Source organism: Balaenoptera ricei, chromosome 15 (assembly GCF_028023285.1).
Source record: "Balaenoptera ricei isolate mBalRic1 chromosome 15, mBalRic1.hap2, whole genome shotgun sequence".
NCBI classification, from domain to species: Eukaryota; Metazoa; Chordata; class Mammalia; order Artiodactyla; family Balaenopteridae; genus Balaenoptera; species Balaenoptera ricei.
The window spans coordinates 16,304,935-16,327,430 of NC_082653.1; the positions used below are offsets into that span (position 1 = coordinate 16,304,935).

The 22,496-nt window shown below is 50.4% G+C and overlaps 2 protein-coding genes across 6 annotated transcripts in view; one reads left to right on the forward strand and one right to left on the reverse strand.

The window, feature by feature from the left end:
• The window catches only part of FITM2 (fat storage inducing transmembrane protein 2), a 20,819-nt gene extending 13,398 nt beyond the window's left edge, over window positions 1–7,421 (forward strand). The window contains exon 3 of the mRNA XM_059897208.1: window positions 7,263–7,421. Within this exon, the coding sequence (XP_059753191.1) occupies window positions 7,263–7,406 (144 nt within the window). The 3' untranslated portion in view covers window positions 7,407–7,421. The remainder of the gene's footprint in view (window positions 1–7,262) is intronic.
• GDAP1L1 (ganglioside induced differentiation associated protein 1 like 1) overlaps window positions 1–22,138 on the reverse strand; it is a 22,780-nt gene extending 642 nt beyond the window's left edge. Inside the window, exons 1-6 of one of the 5 annotated variants that reach the window (XM_059897202.1) lie at window positions 21,959–22,138; window positions 16,317–16,509; window positions 15,551–15,552; window positions 15,111–15,348; window positions 10,350–10,447; window positions 9,462–9,576 (exon numbers count right to left, since the gene is read on the reverse strand). In XM_059897202.1, the coding sequence (XP_059753185.1) occupies window positions 9,462–9,576; window positions 10,350–10,447; window positions 15,111–15,348; window positions 15,551–15,552; window positions 16,317–16,509; window positions 21,959–22,138 (826 nt within the window). Of the gene's footprint in view, window positions 1–9,461; window positions 9,577–10,349; window positions 10,448–15,110; window positions 15,349–15,550; window positions 15,553–16,316; window positions 16,520–21,958 lie in introns of all 5 variants that reach the window. The other 4 variants (XM_059897204.1, XM_059897203.1, XM_059897205.1 and 1 more) reach the window with 4 other exon arrangements.
• Between the last annotated feature and the right edge of the window lie 358 nt (window positions 22,139–22,496).

The window sequence follows — 22,496 nt, forward strand, 5'->3', positions numbered from 1 at the left end:
GTGACATGTCCAAAACTGAATTCCTGATCGTCACCCCCAAACCCACCACATTCATCCCCATGTCAGTAACAGCACCTCCATCCTTCCAGCCACTCAGGCCAAAAGCCTCAGGCCATGTTGAATTCTTCTTTCTTTCACACCCCACATACACTTTGTTAGCAGTTCCCATCAACTTTATTTTCAAAATACATCCAAAGTTTGATGTTACCTCCCATGTTACCATCCTGGTCCTAACGACCATTATCGTTTGCCTTTGACTCCCTAGAATCTATTCTCAGCACAGCAGAGAGAGGAATCCTGTTAAATCTTAAGTCAGATCATGTCCTTCTCTCTGATCAAAGCCCTCTAATGACCCCCTGTCGTAGTCAGAGTAAAAGCTGAAGCCCTTCTAATGGTCTAAAGGTCCTACGTGATCTGGCCCCCAGGTACCTTTCAGACCTAGGAGTCTACATTTTCCCCCTTGACTAACTCTTTTTTTTTTTTTTGGCTGTGCTTCATGTCTTGTGGGATCTTAGTTCCCCAACCAGCGATTGAACCCAGGGCCACAGCAGTGAAAGTGCCGAGTCCTAACCACTGGACCGCCAGGGAAGTCCCCTCCCTTGACTCACCCTTCTTCAACGACACTGGCCTCCTTGCAGTTCCTCATTCCAGGCACGTACCCACCCCAGGGCCTTTGCACTTGCTGTTCCCTCTGTCTGGAACACTCTTCCCCCACAGAGCTACAGGGCTTACTCCTCCACCGCTTTCAGGTCTTGGCTCAGTGCCGTCTTCTGACCACTGACCACCCAGTTAAAATTGAAACCCTAATCCCAGCAGTCACCGTCCTCCTCCCCTGCTCTGTTTTCTTCCATAAAACTCTTCCCCAGTGTTCCACCATATACTGTACGTGCTCATTTTGTTTATTGCCTGTCACCCTCTACCAGAATGGAAGCTCCATGAGGGCAGGAATTTGGGTCTGTCTTGTTCACAGCTGTATCCCCTGCACCTAGAAGAGTGCCTGGCTCACTAAATCTTTACTTAATGAGTGATGAATGAGAAAAGAAACTGTATCACTAAGAGTATCATTTGCCGTAACCTATGTGCAATGCTAAAAGTACATTTAACAAAAAACAAAACAAACGCTATTAAATTCCAGCTGGATACTACTGCCCGCCCAAAATCCCTGAGCCCACGACTTGTTTTGTTTATTTGTTTGAAGAAAAGGGTAGGTATTAATACATAACCCCTTTATAGGAATTAAATACTAGCATCATACTAACACTCTTTAATACAATCAAAAGAATTAAAAAGAATAATTCTCATAATGTGGGTTTATATATCGCCATGGTCATGTGACATCTAAAATTAGCCTGTGTACTTAGGAAACACTAGACTTGAAATTCTGGAGCCCCTTTGGTCTCCTTCATCACTGCTTTGCTCAAACACCTGAAATTCTCCCCACTGACTACACATTAATGTCCAGATTCCTCTGCGTGGCTTTTAAGCCCTTTCAGTAGTTGGATGAGCTCCAATGTATTGGGTTGGCCAAAAAGTTCGTTTGCTTTTTTCTAGAACATCTTACGAAAAACCCAAACGAACTTTTTGGCCAACCCAATACTTCTCCGATCTTCACTTCTCACAAATTGCCCACTTGCCCTCTGTTCCCCTCAAGCAAGCGACGCCCATTTCGGCCTCTGGGCCATTGCCCCTGCTGCACCCCATGCCTGGAATGCTCTCCCCTTCCTCTCCACTTCCGGTGAGGTCTGCTTTCTTGGGAAGCTTGCTTCTGCCCTTTTGTAGAGGTGTTCCTTTCAGCTCAGAAATTCCGTGAATCTAATACCCTTCACCCTCATAGCCTGAGCCTCCCCCTTTCACTCTGTGTCCTCATGTTCATTCATTCATCCAACAAAGGTTTATCTGGTAGTATGTGCTGGGCATGAAGACATGACAAGACACAAATGTCTTCCCTCCAGAGGCTCACGGTCTCACGGGAGGAGGAGCTAAAGTGTAATGAAGGCTCTGATTAGAAGTTTGTTCTTGAATATGGAAGCTTCCAGATGCCTGTTAGACTTCTGGGGGAGATGATGTGTCTGCAGTTAGAGGCACAGGTGCACAGCATCATCAAGGGCGTGAGTGGAGACAGAGCTGAGAACAGAACCAAGGACTGAGCTTCGGGGCCTCAAGATTTAGATATTGGGCAACAAGAAGCAACCAGTGAAGGAGCGTGAGAAGGAGTAGCCGGTGAGGTGGGAGACGACCCAGGAGAGTGTGGTGTCCCAGAAGCCAAGATAAGAAGGTGTTCCAAGGACAGGGTGCTCAGCTGGCTTCAGGTGCTGCCGGGAAGTCACAGAAAAGGAGGCTGAGAATTGGCGATTGCATTTGGCGACTGGTGACTTTGACAAGAACAGTGGGAGTAGATGCTGACGATGAAAGCCTGGTTGGGAGGGAGTCCGAGAAAGAAAGGGAGGAGAGGAATCAGAGACGGTGAGCAAAGGTCACCCTTTCAAGGAGTTTTGCTGTCATGGGAAGGATATGCCGATAATGTGAGACGGGTCAAGAGTGTTTTGGGGGACTTCCCTGGTGGCGCAGTGGTTAAGAATACACCTGCCAATGCAGGGGACGCGCATTCGAGCCCTGGTCCGGGGAGATCCCACATGCTGCAGAGCAGCTAAGCCCGTGTGCCACAACTACTGAGCCTGCACTCTAGAGTCCAGGAGCCACAACTACTGAAGCCCACGCGCCTAGAGCCCGTGCTCCGCAACAAGAGAAGCCACTGCAATGAGAAGCCCGCGCACCGCAACAAAGAGTAGCCCCCACTCGCCGCAACTAGAGAAAGCCCACGTGCAGCAACGAAGACACAATGGAGCCAAAAATTAAAAGATAAATAAATAAATTAATTTTTTTAAAAAAAGAGTGTCTTTGTAAGTTGGGAAGAATAAAACAGCACGTTGATGGGAATGATCGAGCCGAGAGGAGGTGATGCTACAGGAGAGAGTGGAGAGAATTACTGATGTGGTGTCCTTGAAGGGATGAGCGTGGGTGGCATCAAGTACACAAGGGAAGGGACTAGGCTTAGCTAGTTCAAGAACAGTTCATCCCTGGTAACAAGAGGGAGTACAGGGCACCGTCTTTCAACAAATCTAAGTTGCTGTCAAATGTAAGACATCTACCTGAGAGAGTACTTCATCATACATATGTATGTATCTCCGCTGACACGTAGGTCCCTTTCAATGGGTACATTTTTATTTGGGTCTGTGTGTGGACCTATGTGTCTGCATCCTGCATGGTGTGTATGTTTACCCATGTGAATGCCTGCTCAAATCCATGAAGCTGGTTGTGTATTAGCATGCAGACAGCTGCATACACGGGCATCTGTGTCCATGCAGTGGGGGGATTACCACATGCATAAGTGAAGTGTATGCCCACGTGCACTTGGTGTTTGCCTGCAGACAGATGTTCATGATTGTGTAAGCGTGCGTCACTATTTAAGTATGTCCATTCCTGTGTTTCTGTTTGTAGGCAAATACTGCTAGCCATGACTACATAATGTCCATGGGCACGGGTAGCTAGCTATCTGGCATGTCACCAGAAGGTCTTCGGTTTCCCCCGCTCCTGCAGCTGTGGGTTCCCTTTGCCAAGTCGCAGCCCTGGATGAACCCTGTCTTGTGCCTTCTCCAAGTCTGCCAGCTGAGTGTGCTGGAGACAGTTACCCTTACCAGTTACACTTTAAATCCTGACCACAAAGCCCGGGAGGGCCGGCAGCCCTGCCCGGGTCCTGTAGCAGTCCTGTAGCAGTTCTGGGGGATGCTCGCTTCACCGCCCCCTGCAGAGACGACACATATCTTTAATCTTCTCTCCTCACACCCGGTGGTTTTCTCCGCTGATGACGTCACCTCATGCTTCATTCAGAAAACAGGAACCTTCAGACATGAAAGCCCTTACCCCCCACCATGAAACCCACAACGCCAGGCCCCTGCATTTACCACCTGCTGACACAAGGGAGGGTGTGAGCCACCTACGCTCAAGGTCAGGCCCTCCGTGGTCCTCTGCACCCACCCAACGCTGCATATCCTCCCTTTCCCTTTCTAGAGCCACTCTCCTCCCCTCCCCACGCTGCTCTGCGCCCCCCAGGAGGCCAACTTGACGGATACACTGATGGGACTCCGTGCCCTCTGGCTCCAGGGGTGTTTGGCCAATGGGGAGCAGAGGTGGGAGATAGGATGGTGGGCGAGGGTGAGGTCAGAGTCTTACTTCCCTCAGTTTTTTCTCTGCAGGTTGCCACGGGCTGGCTGTGTTGGTTTGTTTATTTGTTTGTTTTCGGCCACACCAGGCGGCAGGCGGGATCTTAGTTCCCCGACCAGGGATCGAACCCAGAAAGTCACAGCTCCTGTCAGGTGGCCCTCTTTGTCCTGGTTCCTGAAACTGCTCCCATTGCTCACAACCCCAGGTCCAGGTACTGCACTTTTCCTTGTGGTTTCCCTGTGTCCCGCCCACACATTTGTAAACAGTCCCTTTACGAAGGCCTCTTTGATTTATCCAATTTGAGGGTGACCTGTGTGTCCCCTGGGGACCCTGCCTGAAGCACACCCTCTCCATCCTCATTGGTCCTGCATCACTGATTTCTGCTTTCCACTGAGGCATTTCTACCAGCCTGAAAACACGCTCTTGTATCTCCTATCTTGAAAATATTCCTCCCTTCGCCCCACAGCCTTCTTCAGGCACCACCCCATTTCTCTATTCCCTCTACAGCTAAACTTCTCAAAAGGGCTGTCTGCACTAGCCTTCTTCACGCCTCACCTCCCGTTCACTTCAGCCATTGCCCTCACATTCCAGTGAAACTGCTCTTGGCAAGGTCACCACCAACAGCCGTGGGACAAAACCCAAGGGACGCTTTCCTATCCTTGGTTTATTCAGCCTCTCAGCTGCATTTGACACTGTTCTCCCTCCTTAAAACACAATCCTTTCTGGGTTCTATGACACAAGAGTCTTCACACCTCACTGGCCACTGTGTCTCATCAGCTTTGCCAGCTCCTCTGCCTTTACCCTTCTCTCAATGAGGGGGACCCTCAGGGCAGATGTGGTAGTTTTAAAATACGAAACAGTGCTTGTCTTTCTCTGTGGAATCTAAAAAATAATATAAACACATGTATATGCAAAACAGAAACAGAGTCACAGATATAGAAAATAAACTAGTGAATATTACTCAGCCACTAAAAAGAATGAAATAATGCTATTTGCAGCAACATGGATGGACCTGGAGATTATCATACTAAGTGAAGTAAGTCAGAGAGAGAAAGACAAATATCATATATCGCTTATATGCGGAATCTAAAAAAAAATGATACAAATGAACTTATTTACAAAACAGAAACAGACTCACAGACTTAGAGATGGGGGAAGGGTTGGGGGGAGGGACAGATTGGGTGTTTGTGATTGACATGTATACACTGCTATATTTAAAATAAAATGCCTTTACATAAAAAAAAAAAAAAAAAGAGAGAGAGAGGGAGAGAAAATAAACTAGTGGTTACCAAAGGAGAGAAGGAAGAGGGAGGGGCAAATTAGGGGTATGGGATTAAGAGATACAAACTACTATGTGTAACATAGATAAGCAACAATGATATACTGTATAGCACAGGGAATTATGGCCATTATCTTGTAACGAATTTTGATGGAGTACAATCTGTAAAAATACTGAATTACTATGCTGTACATTTGAAACTAATATAACGTTGTAGGGAATTCCCTGGCAGTCCAGTGGTTAGGACTCCACACTTTCACTGCCCAGGGCCAGGTTCAGCCTCTGGTCGGGGAAATAAGATCCCGCAAGCTGTGCAGCACAGCCATAAATAAATAAATAAATAAATAAATAAATAAATAAATAAATAAATAAAATAATATAAAGTTGTAAATCAACTATACTTCAATTTTAAAAAAAGGAAAAAATACGCTCACAGATCACTTGATACTTATCTCTTTGGTGGAGCCCAATTTTTCTCCCCTTGAATATGGGCTGTATTTAATGCCTTGCTTCAAATGAATAGAATGTGGCAGAAGTGACAGAATGACTTCCAAGGGTAGGTCATAAAAGATAATGTGGCTTCCGCTGCTTCTGTCTCTCTGGGATCACTTGCTCAGGGGAAAGCCGGCTGCCGTGTTGTGAAGAAACTCAAGCAGCCCTAATAAGATGCCCATGTAGTGAAGAGCCGAGGTCTCCGGCCGACAGCAGTGGGGAACTGAGACCTCTAGTGAAGACCCACGTGAATGAGCCATCGTGGACCCTCCAGCTCAGAGTGTTGCAGCCCCAGCCAACGGCTTGACTCAGAGACGGGGGAAGGGTTGGGGGGAGGGATAGATGCATCATGCATCTATCCCTACATCATGCAACCCTGAATTAGAAACACTCAGCCAAGCTGCTCCGGAATTTCTGATTCACAGAAAATGCGTGATATGAAAAATGCTTTTTTTTTAAACTATGGCCCTCAGCTCAAATCTAGCCTGCTGCCTGTTTTTATTTATTTATTATTTATTTATTTTTGGCTGCGTTGGGTCTTCGTTGCTGCATGTGGGCTTTCTCTAGTTGCGGCGAGCCGGGGCTACTCTTCGTTGCAGTGCGCGGGCTTCTCATTGGGGTGGCTTCTCTTGTGTGGAGCACGGGCTCTAGCCGCGCGGGCTTCAGTAGTTGTGGCACGTCGGCTCAGTAGTCGTGGCGCACGGGCTTAGTTGCTCCACGGCATGTGGGATCTTCCTGGAGCAGGGCTCGAACCCATGTCCCCTGCATTGGCAGGTGGATTCTTTTTTTTTTTTTTTTTAATGCTATTCTTGTCTGCTTACATTCTTTTTTTTTTTTTTTTTTATGTATGTATGTATGTATGTATGGCTTTGTTGGGTCTTCGTTTCTGTGCGAGGGCTTTCTCTAGTTGTGGCAAGCGGGGGCCACTCTTCATCGCGGTGCGGGGGCCACTCTTCATCGCGGTGCGCGGGCCTCTCACTATCGCGGCCTCTCGTTGCCGAGCACAGGCTCCAGACGCGCAGGCTCAGTAATTGTGGCTCACGGGCCGAGTTGCTCCGCGGCATGTGGGATCTTCCCAGACCAGGGCTCGAACCCGCGTCCCCTGCATTGGCAGGCAGATTCTCAACCACTGCGCCACCAGGGAAGCCTGACAAATGCTTTTTTTGTTGTTGTTTAAGCCACTGAGTTTGGGAGCAGTTTGTTATAAGCAATAAATAACTAATAAGCAGGTCTTGATTCCTCTTTTCTGTCTCTCTCCACCGCCCTCTAGGTGACATCATCCAATTCTATGGCTTTAATCACCGTGTATATGATGAAGACTTGCAAATCTCCATCTCCAAATTCTGACCTCTCCTTTGAAAGTCAGACTAGAATACTTAATGGCTTCTGTGACATCCCCTCTTGGGTCTTGTGAAAGCATCTGAAACTCACTGTGTCCCAAACTGAACTCTTGGGTCCCCCTTGCCCATATCAGGAAATGGTACCACTCAGTAGCTCAGACCAAAACCTCATGAGTCATCTTTGATTCCTTTATCCCCTCTTACTCCACTCCCTCCAATACCCTCAACCTTTCAGCAAGTTCCTGCCCATTTTATCTCCAAAATATCTCTCAAGTCTTTCATGCCTCCCCATCTCTACTGCCACCACCTCAGTCCAAGCCACCACCATCTCATCTGGGCTTCTGTCTCCCTTGAAATCCATTTTCACAGCAACCAGAGTATTTTTAAAAGTAAAATCAGAATACCTCACCCCTGAGTAGATTGCAAAAATGGCCACAAATTCCTCCCATTCCTGCACGCTTGCCCCTTTGCAAAGGCTTTACTGCTTCTGCCATCAAGAGGCAGAGTCCAACCCTCTACCCTTTTAATCCTGGCTCTGCCATGTCACTTGCTTCAGCCAATGGGGCTTTCGTAAATGTGACTCAAGTAGAGGCTTAAAACATATTTGCACCTTGGGGCTTTGCTCTCTTGCTGCTCTCAGTATCCCTGTGACCACCATCATATGAAGAGCCTGGCTTAGCCTGCTGGATGATGGGCAACATGTGGTCCAGCTACTTCCATTGGCCCCTGAACACTCTTCTGTAATGGCCCCTCTCCAGCACCCTCTCTGATAGAAACGAGAAAGTTCCTTCTTGAGATATGTATTGTTTTTACTCATTTAGCCATACTCTGCTTTTTTCTAGAAAGGATTTATGGCAGCTGGCTTCAGCGTGCATGACAGTGTTCCTATTTAGGACCTTAGGTATCTGTGTGTGCCATTTGCCTGAGGCCTCAGCTGTGAAATGCTGGAAGAACATTGGACGCGTTGAGAGGGAACCTGTTCTTTCTTACCCTAGATATGCCATTTAAGAGCTGTGTGACCTTGAGCGAGTCACTTTATCTCTCTGAGCCTTAGTTTTCTCACCTGGAGAATGCACATGCCTTTAGCTGTCATATGTAATTAACTAGTATGTTCCAGGCACTGTGCTGAGTGCTTTTCATTTTTTTAAAGAGTTCAACAAGATGGAGTTTAGGTTTTAAATTCTACTATTACCATCCTGTTTCACAGATGTTGAAACTGAGGCTCCAATAAGGAAAGGAACTTGCCCGAGTCACACAGTATAGGCAGCAAAGCTAGGCCCCAACTCATATCTGTCTCGCTCTAAACCCATCTTTTAGAAAACTGTGCTCCACAACCTTCCCACATACACAGACATCTCTGTGTGTGTGTGAAGCTATGAGTGTAGCAGTGCATGTTGAATGGGTTCCACAAATTTGCATTGTTGAGGAGACCAGACTAACAGGCCACCTAAAATAGAGCAAAATGGGAAGGTCCAGAATGAAATTTGAAGAAGGGTGGTGGCAAGGATGGTGTATAGATGAAGAAAGGAGCAGAGTGGTAAGGAGAGGGTACTCCAGGCTGCAAGAGCTGCAGGAGCTAAGGTGTGGAGGTGGAAATGTAGCTGGCATGCTCAGGGCCCAGAGAAGAGAGGCACTTGAGCACAGAAAGAGTCAAGGTCAGAGAGTCTGGGTGAGCCTAGATGTCTGGCTCCTACAGCATGAAGGAGCCATAATACATCCTTCAGTCGGGGAAAGGGGAGGTGGTGTAGTGGAGAGTGACCACCACCACCACTACCATCATCATCTTCAATAACCTTTATTAAATACCGTGTGCTAAGCGCTGACCTAAGCATTCTACATGTATTATTTCATGCAGTGTCTCAACATCTCTCTGAGGTCGGTCTTATTATTATCCCCACTTTATGGATGGGGAACTGAGGTCTAGGGAGGTGAAGCACCTGGCCCAGGGTCATTCAACTAGCAAGTGGCCAAGCTCGGACTTAAACCTAGGTCTTTCTGACGCCATGGCCCATGATCCTAACCACCTGGATGGTCCTCTAAGATCTTTGGGGGCAAAGATCCTGGGACTGTCATGGACAGTGTAGGCTGGATGGGCTCCAGCACTCACCTACCCCAGGACTGGCACCCACCCTCGTTCTCAAGCTTCCTCTTCTCCAGCTCAGCCTCGATCTGGTCCAGCACCATGGCCAGCTCCCCCAGGATCTTCTTCAGGTAGCTCACATCATCGTGCTCCAGGATCTTGGCCTGGGGGCAGGACAGGCAGGAGCTAGAGGAGCTGAGTTGGCCTCAATAGAGCAAGGATGACCAGGGATGGAAGACTCTTGGCCCAAATCCCCTTCTGCAAACCCAGTCTCCTTATATCCCCTTAAGTGTATAGGATACCCCCACCGTTACAAAGCATCCTCATCCGGTGTTCACAATAGTCCTGTGAGCTTGACTGTCCTGGCCAGATCCCTTTCATGGGGCTGGTACTCTCATACACCAGCTGCTATGAGAGTTGGTTGACAGTGGCTCACAGCTGCCCCTTCTTCAGAGAATTGTTCTCAGCCAATGAGGAGTTTCCTGGAAATACTTGGGAAATAATTGGGTCAATGATTGGCTGATAAAAGTCCGTCCCTTTGTCTCAAGGTGGATCGACTTTGTGGCACCATTTATCCTCCAGAGCTCCCTGTGGGATCAGGTGAACTTAGCCCCTTCTTCATTCCTATCTCATCCTTACTGGGTTCTCCTTAGAGCACTCCCTCAATACCTCGCTTACCCCAGAACCTCTGTCCAATGCTCTGCTCTTAGGGACACAACCTAAGACATTAGGAAAGTGAGGCTCCAGGGCAACAGTGACTTGCTCAAGGTCAAAGAGCCAGTAAGTGATAGAGGAGACAGGATTGGGAAAGCAAGCCAGTGGTTTTCCCATTTCATGTCATTAACTGATTCTCTACTTAGAACCAGCTTCTCCCAGTTCTTCTTTTCCATGGAAAAGATGGTGGGAAAGGGGAATGAGCAGGCCTGGGGTCACTCACCATGAGCTTCTTCTGTTTAGAAAGGTAGGGATCAGAGAGCTGGGGCTCCTCTTCATGGTCCAATTTCATGAAGTCCATGGTGGCGTTGGCTAAATGTCCTGGGGAGAGAATAGGAAAGGTCCCGTTCTTCTGATACCTGGTGCTCTTCCTTTCCCTTCCCCCCAACAACTTGGAATAGGTCCCATTCAAACACTAGTCCAGGAAGTAACAATATCAACAGGCATAACTAGGAGACACTATGTCATTACAGGCTGGGACATAGGGATGGATGAGATGCCATCCTGCCCTAGACCATAAAAGAGATACCTACGACATAGTATGATCAATCTCTAACGAAGAGTGAACAGAATGCTGTGGGACCCAGAGGGCCACCTGCCGGGGTCACAGGGTGTCAAGAAACCTCACTGAGGAGGAGACTCTAGGGGATGAGTAGGAGTTTGCCGGAAATGAATATCACCCTAAATGTGGACAAGCTCATGCTTCAGTGAACGTCTCCCTAACCCCTTTCTGTAGTGAAGAAACGGATTCAGAGAGGCTAGTAAATTCCACACTAGTAAACGACAAGCAGATTTTGAATCCGGATCTGTCCGATTCTCAGTCTAGTGCTCACTCACTGTAATCCACAGGGAAAAACTTGTTTTAAAAAAACTATAAGAGAGCTTGGTGTCTTGAAACTTCCACTTCTGGTGAGGCAACTTCCCTGAAGATTCAGGGACATATTGACCGCCTTTCCTGGGAAATTGGCCTTTTAAAGATGCTGAAAAGGCCTGGGTGATGGAATGTGGGTCAATGATGGAACTCAAGGCAGCACCTTGAGAATTATACTTAATGGGAGAGACAAAGTGTCCTATAATCTGACATTAAAAGTCTACCTGTAAGCTGTGGGTTTTACAAGAGGAGGTGGAAGTATTAAGTGGGAAAAGATCCTGAGGTCTGTTCCATGATTGGGGCAGGATTTCTCTGGAACTCTTAGCCAGTAAGTCTGGGACATGGTGGTCCAGGTGTGTGGTGGTGCCCAAACCTGGCCTGCCCTCTCCCCTGGATCCCAGCTCCACTTGGACATCTCTTGGGCTCCTCAAACTCATCCTGGACCAACCAGCCTCATCATCTTCTCTGTTCCACCTACTCCCTGTCTGCATTCTCCCCAAACTGCAGCACCCTTGCCCCATACTAAGCTAAGCCAGATGCCTGGGGGTTGTCCTCAACTCTGCCTTCTCCCTCCTCCCCAAACCAAATCTGTCCCAGGTCCTGTTGATTTTCCTATTTAATCTTTCTCATGTTTAACTTCTCCCTTTCATTCTTCTGACTCTCCTTTAGTTCAGACCCCCCAGTGATCTCTTGCCTGGATGATGTGACCCACCCCCTGTCACCTGCACTCTCTCTCCTCCAAGCCCTTCTCCCAACTTCTGCCAGAAAGATCTTCCTCAAACACACACTTGACCATGCCACTCCCAGCTGAAAACCCACCTCTTGCTCCTCGCTGCCCTCAGATAATGTTCAAGCTCTTCAACTTGCCTTAAAAGACCCAGCAGGATCACCTCCTCTCCCCTTACCAACTCCATCTTCCATTAAGTTTCCCCACTGTCCCTGTCCCCAGATGGTAACATTTCAGCCACTCACTCCAGATGCTTAACACTCCCTGAATGTGCCAGATCATTCCAAACTCCTAGGCTGTTGCTCACACTGCTTCTTCCTGGAGTAGCCTTCTCCAATATTCCTGAAAATCCCCTTCCAGGTCCAGCTTAAGATGACCTCTTCTATGAAGCCCTTCCTGATGCTCTAGGATGTCTGACCACTCAATGCCTTTGTCCTCCAGAGTACGCTGTACAGATTTCCACCAGAGAATACACATACACACACACTAATCAGAGCTGCCATTGCACGAATCCATTCACATTGTAGTCTATATGAAAAGTACCCCCTGGACTTGTGCAGTGCACAACCTGTGTTACTGTACATGGAGATTTTGATGCTAATTTACTTATCTCTGGATGTATATGTCTCCCACTAGAACCTGAGTTTCTGGAGAGCAGTGGCTGTATCAGATTCATCTCTGTTCCCTTAAAATCCAATACAAGCCTGGCACAGAAGAGGAGCTTAGTGAGTGTTGAATGAATGAATGAATGGAATGAGTGAATAAATGAGTGACTGCAATTGTTCAGCTTCTGCCCTCTGAGGTTTCACTATCCACCACCCCATCTCCTGGCCTGATACCAGTAAGCATATTCCCAGATCTTTCAGCTTTGGGGCTATATTAAGTCTCATTGATATTTTATGAGTTTGAAGGTCAAGTACAGCATCTTCTCTCTTGCCAGTCACCCAGGGCTGCCCATGTGGCTCTCTTTAGACCCCAGGAGGGCAGACTAGGCCAAGGAAAGACCTTGGACTAATTGGGTTGGGGGGGTCACTGCAAGATGACTTCTGCATCCTGTGAGGTCCCCCCCCACCAGCTGGGCTGGAGCCTTGAGATCCTCTCTGCCCCCCAACTGCCTTCTAGGCACCTTCAAATGGCTCAGGACAGGATGGGGGAGCACCTCCAGCTTCCGAAGCACTTAGGGACTCCCTCCACTTAACCCAGGCCACCATCATTGCTCACCTAGATGACAGCCAGGGCCCCCTAACAGCTCTACCCAGTCTTCTCTCGGTTGAACAATCTTTGTAAAATGCAGATCTGATCATGCCACTTTCCATCACTGTTTCTCCACTGCCCTTCGGATAAAATTCCAATTCTGCCAGCCCTACTCCCCAGACTTGTACCACGACTACACATGCCCACATTGGGCTACACTTCAACCACATTAAAGTCCTTCAGTTCCTGAAACACACCACGCCCTCCCCTCCCCCGAAACCCAAAAGGATTCTCCCTCTCCTTCCCTTTCCAACTCCTGGTCATCCTTGGATGTTGCTGCACTCCAGAAGCCTTTCACGACCCCGGAGGCTGGGATGGGCATCTTCTCTGGCCCCACTGCCTCTATGTTTCCCTTATCATAACACTGATTGGTACTAGGTTAGAAAAATTTTAATCAATGTGGGTTTTTTTTTTTTTTTGCTACACTGCGTGGCACGCGGAATCTAAGTTCTCTGACCAGGGATCAAACCCATGCCCCCTGCAGTGGAAGCACGGTGTCTTAACCACTGGACCGCCAGGGAAGTCCCCAAATCAGTTAATTTTGAATAGATTATACATGCATGCTTGTTTAAAAATTCAAACAATGTTAAGGAAGGTACAGGGAAAAGTAAATCTCTCTCCTCTCAATCTGCAGTCCCTTAGTTCTGCTCTCCCAATCTTCTCATGCGTCCTTCCAGAAATACTCCTTGTGTTTGCAAGCACCTGTGTATCCATTCGACCCCCTTTTACATATATTAATGATAGCACACTAGATGCATTTTTTTGCCCTTCGCTTTCTCCCTACTTACTAATATATCTTAGAGAGCATTCCACATGCCTGTTATATTTTTTAGCAGCTGCACAGTATTTCATTGTTTGTATGTACTAGAATTTATGTACCCAGTCCCCAAATCATGGTCAACTGGGTTATTTCCAGCCTCTTGCTATTACCCCTTATGCTGCAATGCATATCCTTGTACATACTTCTTTGGCGCACCCATCCAAGTGTCATTGTAGGACAGTCTCCAAAGTGTGGGCCTTTTAATATTCGATATAGAGGGCCAGACTGCCCTCCTGAGAGGTTGTTCAAATTTACTTAGTCCTGCATTGTAATTATCTGGTCATTTGTCTTTCTGCTTCTATGAAGCTGTGACCCTGGGAGGGTAGAAGCTGTGACAGTCCCCTTCTGTCCCCAGCCCCCAGCCCAGGGCCTGGGTCATAGGAGACTTCATAAATGTTGTTAAATGTTGTTGACTCAATGGGGACAGGACAATATAAATATGTCCTGAATCTTGTTCAAGGGCACTCTAAAGAGACAAAATCGAGTGCCACAACTTGCCCCACCTTTGGACATGAGCCTCATTCCTTTGAGAGAGACGAAGTGACCGTTTACTGAGCACCTATTATCTACTTGGAATCATCATGCTTCATCTGTGTACTGGACCCCATGGTGTCTGCATAGAGCCTGGACCAAAGTCTGTAAACAGTTGTTGATGGATGATCTCATTTAATCCAACACATATTTACTGAGTACTGAAAAAATGAAAGGATAAAGTAGGCTGTGGGCACAATCAGGTTGGCAGTTAGGACAGTATATGGGGATGCTTGAATCAGAAATCAGAGACCCGGGGCCTTGCAATATCTGGGCAGTCTTCCTTGGTGATGCCAGCCCTGATGTCACTCGGTGCCCTGGGCTGCCAACCCCAGGTGTCTGGGGCTGAGATGCCTGTGGGGAGGTGTCCCAGCTCCCATGGACAGGCAAGCCTCTAGGGCGACAGATAGCCCTATGGCCTCTGTATGGGATGGCAGGACAAGAGGAGCGCGCAGGAGAAGGGAATGAGAGAGAGAGACTGCCAGAGAGGGAGAGAGACATATTCAGCTCGAAACAGGGTGAGTGAGATGGAGAGCCAGAGAGACACAGAGCGAGCCAGAGTGAGGGACAGAGAGCTGAACAGAGACAGAGACAGACAGAGGGATGGAGAGAGAGGCAGAGGCAGAGGGATATCCATGGGGAAGAGGAGAGAAGGAGGAAGAGGAGAGATAAAGGGAAGAACGTGAGTAAGAGATACAGGAACGGGAGGAAGAGGGAGGAGGTGGGCGAAGACCGGGTTACCCTGAGGGTTCTGCGCCCCGACCCCGACCGCGTGACTCACTGCGGATCTCGGCCGTGGCGTACTTGGGGATCATGGAGTCGGTGGTGAGTTCGGGGTGCAGGATGCAGCCGTGCGTGTAGGCGTCCATGGGCAGCGCGTCCAGCAGCTCGCGGTACTGCAGCACCCGCGCGTGCTGGGGGCTGCCCGCCTCGGGCATCAGCGCCACCACGTGCTCTGCGGGGCACGGCCGGGGGCTGGGCGGCGGCACGAAGGGCCCTGTGTCGGGCCTCCCGCCCCCCTGATTCAGAGAGGCCAGCCTCTGACACCCCATTCCCCAACCTCAGTATCCCGGAACTGCAACATGTCCACAAGTTTGGGGCCCATCCCCTTTCCTTGACTCGTGAGAGAAAGTCCCCACCAGGCTGACAGGGGACCCTAGTGATCCTGCCCGCCTACCTCTCCTCACTGGAGCCCTGCCGAGCTGTCCCCTGAGGGGCAACTCCTCACCTGCCTGGGCTTGTTGCCAGGTGGGTCTCTAGGCCTAGTGTTGCCAGACTTGGAGAGAAGCTGGAAACCGGGATGTTTGAAATTGAATTCTCCTTGGTTTTTAAGTGTTGGCAACTAATTCATATTCTTTTAAAACAGTGCATGTCCGGGCCCTGATCTCTCATCTGCATTTGCAGCCTCTGCCATGGGCACTGAGCTTCTGGACTTGAGCGAGGCCAGAGGGAGGGAAGTAGGGACGGAGGACATAGGGTTCTGTGGGGTTCTGGGGTGCCGGGCCCTGCTCATGTCTGCAAAGCTCTCGGGTATCCGGGCCCATGTCTGTGGGGTTCTGGAAGAGCCTGTGGCCCTGACTATGCTTACAGGGCTTCAGGGGGCTGGGTCCTGGCCGAGCCCTGGCATCCCTGGGAGATCTGGATCCTGTCTGTGGGGACTTAGAAGGGGGTCTGGGTCCCGTTCATGCCTGATGGGCTCCGGAGTGTCTGTGGCCGAGCCTGTGACTCCAGAGTTCCCGGGCAAGGAGGCTATAGCCCTAGCCGCTCCAAGGGGGGTGTCCGGGCCATGCCCTTTCCCTCAGTACCGGGGAGGGGGGGTCAGATCTGTGGGGTCCCCGGGGATCTGTGGCCATGCTCTGCGGTTCCTGGGGGGCATCTGAGCCCTGCCTGTAGCCCGTGGTTCCTTGTGGGGGAGGCCGGGCCCGGGGGGGTTCCCCAGGCTTTCCAAGGTTCTGGGGCGCTGTCTGGGCCTGCGCGGCCGCCGTACCTCCCGTGAACGTGCGCTCCACGTAGTCGATGATCTGGTCGTAGTCGCTGATGATGTTCTCGCGATGGATGATGACGGGCACCTCTTCGCCCAGGTTGAGCCGCATGAACCAGGGCTCCTTGTGCTCGCTCTGCGGCAGGCTCACGTCCCGCTCCTCACATGCCAGGCCCTTCTCGGCGATCACCAGCCGCACCTGCAGGCGCCAGGGTCAGAGCGGGGAAGGCGGGCGGACACACGGGGACACTCTGCCCGGGGGGGGCGGGGCGTGCGGGGAGGGAGGTCAGAGGTCACACACTGGAGGGGACAGTGTTGCTTCCAGCCCACTCCTGGGCCCCTGGGGTACGGGATGGGGGATACATCCCCGGGGCCTGGTGGTGGGAGGAACACAGCTCTGCCCTGGGGACAAGGGGCAGAGCTGCCTGGTGGTCACCGGGCTGGGTGTCACTGCTGGACGTACCTGGGATAGGATATCTGGCTCTTCTGTGTGCGTTTGGGCGGATTCATTACACTTTCTGGGCTTCATGGTTTTTTTATTTGCAGAATTGAAGTATTAATAGTAGTACCAACACAGTGTCTGGTATATAGATGGTGCTTAATTCATAATTCTCATTATCAGGATTGGACTATCAGCCTGGCCTCCAAACGTGAATCTGGCCAGGAAATTTGCAGAAATTCTTATCATCACCATGATCAGTAGCAAAATTTCTCAAATTATTTGAGAAACAAAGTGAAGTGAAAAATAATTTGCCAACATCAGCCTAGCTCTTTATTGTCCCCAGACACTTTCCCATCTGGCTGTTGGATGCTCACAATAGCCTTCCAGAGGAGGGCAGAGCAGAGACTATCTCCCGTTTGTGCTGATGAGAAAACGAAAGTCCAGAAAGGGCAACTAACTGACCCAAAGCCACACAGCCAATTTAGCAGTAGATCTAAAACTAGAAGCAATGATTCCTGACTCTCAGACCAGCGTTCTCTGCCCTGGGGGCTCCTTCCAGGGAGTCCTGGGCCTGGCCCCTCCTGAGTCTTTCCCTAATCTCCAGGGGGTCCCAGACAAACATATGACCTGGTAGATGCTAACGGAGAGCCTCCTGACCCAGCCCAACAGTTCTGAGCTGGCAGATGGTTAATGCTCACCTAGCCCAACTATCCCCTGCCTGTGGACTGAGACTCAGAAGGTAGGCTAGACTTGTCTAAGGTCCCGCAGCAAAAGGATGGCAAGCTCCACTCTTACATGCTCCTCCCTACTAATAGCTCCAGCCCAGGAGAAAGAGAGGGCACCCCTGAGAGAGGCAAAGGTCTATTCCTGTTAAGCATCGATGACCCCTGTACATACCTAGGTGGTAGTTCCCATTCCCTTCCTGCCTGACCTGGCATCCTCCTGGCAGGTTCCGCCCAGCCACCCAGCGTCTGGGTCAAGCTGGGATCTCTGAACGGATGGAAACAGAAACTAAATCAGGCCGTTGCCCTTCGCGGGTCCAGACGTTTGGCTTTCCATCCTGGCAGGGTATCTGCTCCCAGGGACCACTCCCTGGGCACTGCCCTTTAACTCCAGTGAGGGTGCCTGGTGGGGCTCCTGCCTGGGGAGGGGACTGTCTTTAGAGGAACAACAGTCCTGCTTGGAGCTGCCTCAGGGTCACACCAGCAAGCAGCCAAGGAGACTTTCTCTTTTAGCTGAGCTGCAGGCCAGAGCCATGTGCCATCCTGCAGGGGCCAGTGACGGGGGGTGGGGGGGGGAGGAAGCCAGGCCCAGGGGGAGGGCATGCAGCCACCAAGGCCATCTGCCTTCTTTGCCTCCTGGAACTGCGCCAGACTTAGGTGGTCACCACTCAGTGTGACCAGACATCGGCTAACTCTGGGCAAACTATCCCCCCTGTGGGTGCCTGAAAGTCACCCACTGGTGCTTCATTGTCATGACTAGGTACTGTCCCCCCTCACCCGGGCCCTTGTTTATGAGAAAACTGTGATGGGCTGGGTTGGCGTCTCTGTCCAGCCACTTAGTTACAGTGTGACTTTGTAAAAGACACTTAGAGTCTCTGAGTCTTAGTTATTTATCTCAAATACTTTAAAAAAATTAATAAGCTTTATTTCTTACACCAATTTTAAGCCTACAGAACCAAATGCCTTTTTTATGTAACATCTTATGGCTTACAAATGCGCCATTTTTCAACACTTATTTATTGAGTGCCTACTCTGTGCCAGGTCTTGTTCTAAGTGCTCAAGACTCAGCAGTGAACAAAATAAAGATCCCTGCCCTCAGGGAGCTGACATTCTGGTGGAGGCAGACAGATGAGAAGCAGTTAAAATGAGATGGTGTGTCAAAAGATAGTGAGTTCATCGGAAAAAAGAAAAAATAGAGCAAGGTAAGGGAAATTGGGAGTGCCAGGGCATCAGGGAGGCAAGTGGCAATTTTAAATAGGGTGACCCATCAGGGCAGGCCTCTCTGAGAAGGTGACATTTGAGCAAAGAACAAAAAGAGAGTAGTCCATACGGGGATCCAGGCAGAGGGACAGCCAGTGCAAAGGCCCTGAGGTGGAAGCACGTCTGACATGTTTGAAAAATGGTGAGGTGGCCATCCTGCTGGAGCAGGATGGATGGAGGTGACAAAAGGAGAGGAGGTCAGAAAGGGTCATGCACAGGGACATTTAATTGAGACTCCTAGACCCAGGGGTCTATGAATACATTCAGGGAGTCCTCAAACTAGGATGGGAAAATTACAGGTTTATTTTCAGTCATGTCAAGCTGACACTTAGCATTCTCTTCAATTATGAGTGTAGGCAACAAAGCATGGTGGTATTAGCAGTGCCTGTAATATTGTCACCACTAGGAATCAGATATTTTCATCACTTCACAGTTGCTGCAATTACATCCGTCACGACTTCAACATTACAGTAGTTATTAGTCCTGCCACTAGATCATGTGATACTATGGGTTAATACAGAAACACATATTATTATGTAACAAATTTGTTTTGAAAATATGTCAATAGCTTTACTTCGGCATGATTGGTTTTCCTTCTAATCTAATACTCCTATGTATTTGATGTTATTCAATTAAAAGTACTATCCTGAGAAAAGTCCATAGGCTTCCCCTGATTGATGAGTGGGTCCATGACCCAGGCAAGGTTAGATCCTGCAGTAGGGCCTGAGGCCATTATGAGGACTCCGGCTTTTTCCTGGAAGGACTTGTGAGCCACTGTAGGCTTCTGAGCAGAGGAGTAGTGAGATGTGCAGTTCTCGCCTGTGGACCTCCTGGGAGTGGGAGAGGGGGTGGTAAATGGTCAAGGGCAGCATGGACAGGGCTGGGGCGCCAGTGTCCAAGAGCTTGAAAAGTAAGGCCAGGGTGGCAGGTAGAGGTCATTTACTTCCCTTCTGCCATGTCTGGGAGGGCCCTCTGCATGCAGGCAAGGCCCTTTAGGACTGATGCGAAAGAAGGAAACGCATCTGCTAAGCCCATACTGTGTGCCAGACACTTAACACATGTCCCTGTCCTTTCAGTCCCCCAGGAATCGTACAGGGTCGGATGTAAATATCCCCTTTTCCAGATGAGGATGTTGAGGCACAGAGGAGGTGAAGTGACTTGTCCAAGGTCACACAGCCAGTAAGCACTCAAGATGAGACTGGAACCAGGACCATCTGACTGCAGAGCCCATGTGTTTTCCATCAGGCTACACTGCCTCTAGAACCCACCACAGGCCCCTGGGCAAGGGGAAGGCCCTGGCAGGAGAGGCAGGAGAATGCTAGGCTGCCTTGGTCAGAGGCTTGGTCACAAATGGGATTGCAGTGGGTGGTCCCATCCCTGACTAAGGGGCCACCTTAGCCCTGAGCTCATGCTGAATAAGGAATATTCAGGAGGCTCCCTCAGGAAATGGTGATGGGAGGGGCCACCCTCCTACCTCCTGGTCACTGGGGCCTGGCTCCTGAGGTTCTGGGGAGGAGGAGATCCTGGCATCTGGAGGTCAGTCTGACTCATTCCCAAACCCCCCAGCAACTTGTATAGAGCCTGGCATGCAGTAGGTGTTCAGTATGCATGTACAGAAGAGTCCCAGCATGACCTTGGTTAACTCCAACCCCTACTTAACCTAGCACTTTAGTGATATCATAACACCCGTTATTAACAGAGTCTTGACACCATGCCAGGCATTGCGATCAGCACTTTTTGTGCATCATCTCATTTCACCATCACAATAGCCTTCTGAAGAAGGTACTGCCATTAGCTCCATTTTACAGATTATAAAACTGAGACTTTAGGGAAGCAAAGTGACCGGCCAAAAACTCCATGGTGAATTATTGGAGAAGATGGCTGTCCTGCTGGGGACTTTCTGGCCTCATAGTCTGTACTTTAAACTAGGAACTACTCAGAGGGGGATCAGTGGACCAGCTTCATCAACATCACCTGGTAGCCTGTTAGAATGCAGCATCTTTGGCCCTACTCCAGATCTGCTGAATCAAAATCTCTGGGGTGGGACCCAGCATTCTGTACTTGAACCAGTAATGTATGCTCAAGTTTGACTAGTGCCAGTGTAGAACACTAAGCTATACCGCCTGTTCAACAACCCTCAGCAATCCTGAGAGGGGGTTGCAATTAGAAGAAGTAGCTATTATTGTTATTATTATCCCATTTTCCAGATGATGGAACTGAGCCTGGACCAAGAATCAAACCAAAGAGCCTGGTTCCAAGGCCATTTCTCTTTAAGGAATCTGTTTCTCCATCTGGAAAATGAGTGAATGGAACAAAAGGATCTTCCAGGGAGAAGAGAAGTCGAAGGGTCAGGCAATGGGTGACCCTTAGGCTCCAGCAGGACCGGCTGCTGGGACCTGGCCATGGTGCTGAATCCGTACCCCACAGAGAGGACAGCCCAGGGTGAGAGACTGCGCTCCTAGAGGCCCCTGGTCTTACAGGTTCAGTGCTCGGACCTCACCCTCAGGAAGCGGGAACCCCGATAACTCAACACCAGGCTGCATTCCCAACCGCCTTCTAGCTCCCCTGAGTCTGAGATGGGACCGTGTGGCCGTCTGTGCCTTTAAGAGCAAAAAGCACAGACCTTATGGGCCAGCTGAGCTGGTTTGAGGAGATGGGTTAACTCCTTCCTTCTCAGCTCAAGATTGGGGGTGGGGGTGGGGGGAGGGCTAGGGTCAGACCCTTCAAGCCCCAATCAGAAGGCCCCCAGCCGGGCAGAAGGGCAGAGGAGCTTTGACCCGCAGGCCTGTGGCATGGGGACAGCAGCGCAGGGGTGGGGGGGAGGGGGGGAGGGCCTACTGGGGCCGGAGGCTGGGCCCCAGGAAGCGCCCCTCCCCCCTCCCCGCAGCAGCAGCCCCCTCCAACAGGCCGCCTTCCCAGCAGTGCCCATTCCCTTCCCCTTGCCTTTGTCTCTCTTCTCAGCTCTTCAACAGACCGGGTCTTTCTGGGAGGGAAAGAGGCAGAATGGATGTTCCTAGAATTAGGGACGGTGCTCCTGGGGCCCAAGACAGGGCCAGTCACCTCCCGGGAGGGCAGCCCAGCTTCCCCCGTCCTCCGGGCCCCGAAGCCCCCGATTCTACCCTCCAGTCTCTCACCAGGTCTTCAGACCTCTTAAGCCCTCCCGGATGCCCTCCCCCAAGCCTCCTGGTGCATCGGTTGGGTTCCCCTGCTCCCTCGGGCTCTACCTTCTGCGAGCTGAATGACTGGGTCCAGTGGTACAGAACCAGGCTGTCCTTGGGCCAATGGGCGTGGCTGGCCGCTTCGGGTGCTTCGGGGGCCTCCACCGGCTTGGCCGCATCGCTCTCCAGCGCCGAGATGGGCCACCAGCTGCAGTTGGTGGGGGTCAGGTTATTGGGGGTCGCCATGACAGCCCGAAATCAGAGGGAAGAAAGAAGGAGGCTCCGGCGGTGGCGGCTCTCTCTCGCCCAGCATCACATGGCCTCGCCGAGCCTGCCCCTCTCCTTCGCTCCCTCCCTCCCTTCCCCGTGAATGTCATTACTCACTGGGCAAGTGGGGGAGGGGCGAGGGGGATCCCGGGAGCTCCTTTCCTCCTCCTCCCCTTGGCCCACCCCTGGCCCGTGCCAGAAAAGCCACCAGTCCAAGGTCAGGCTCGGTGGAAGGGCACCAGGAGCCATAGGGAAGTGGGCCATGCCCCCAGATAGCTCGAATCTGGCCAGCCACCTGCCGAAGATTCCACCATTATAAACGCATTCTGCCTCTCAA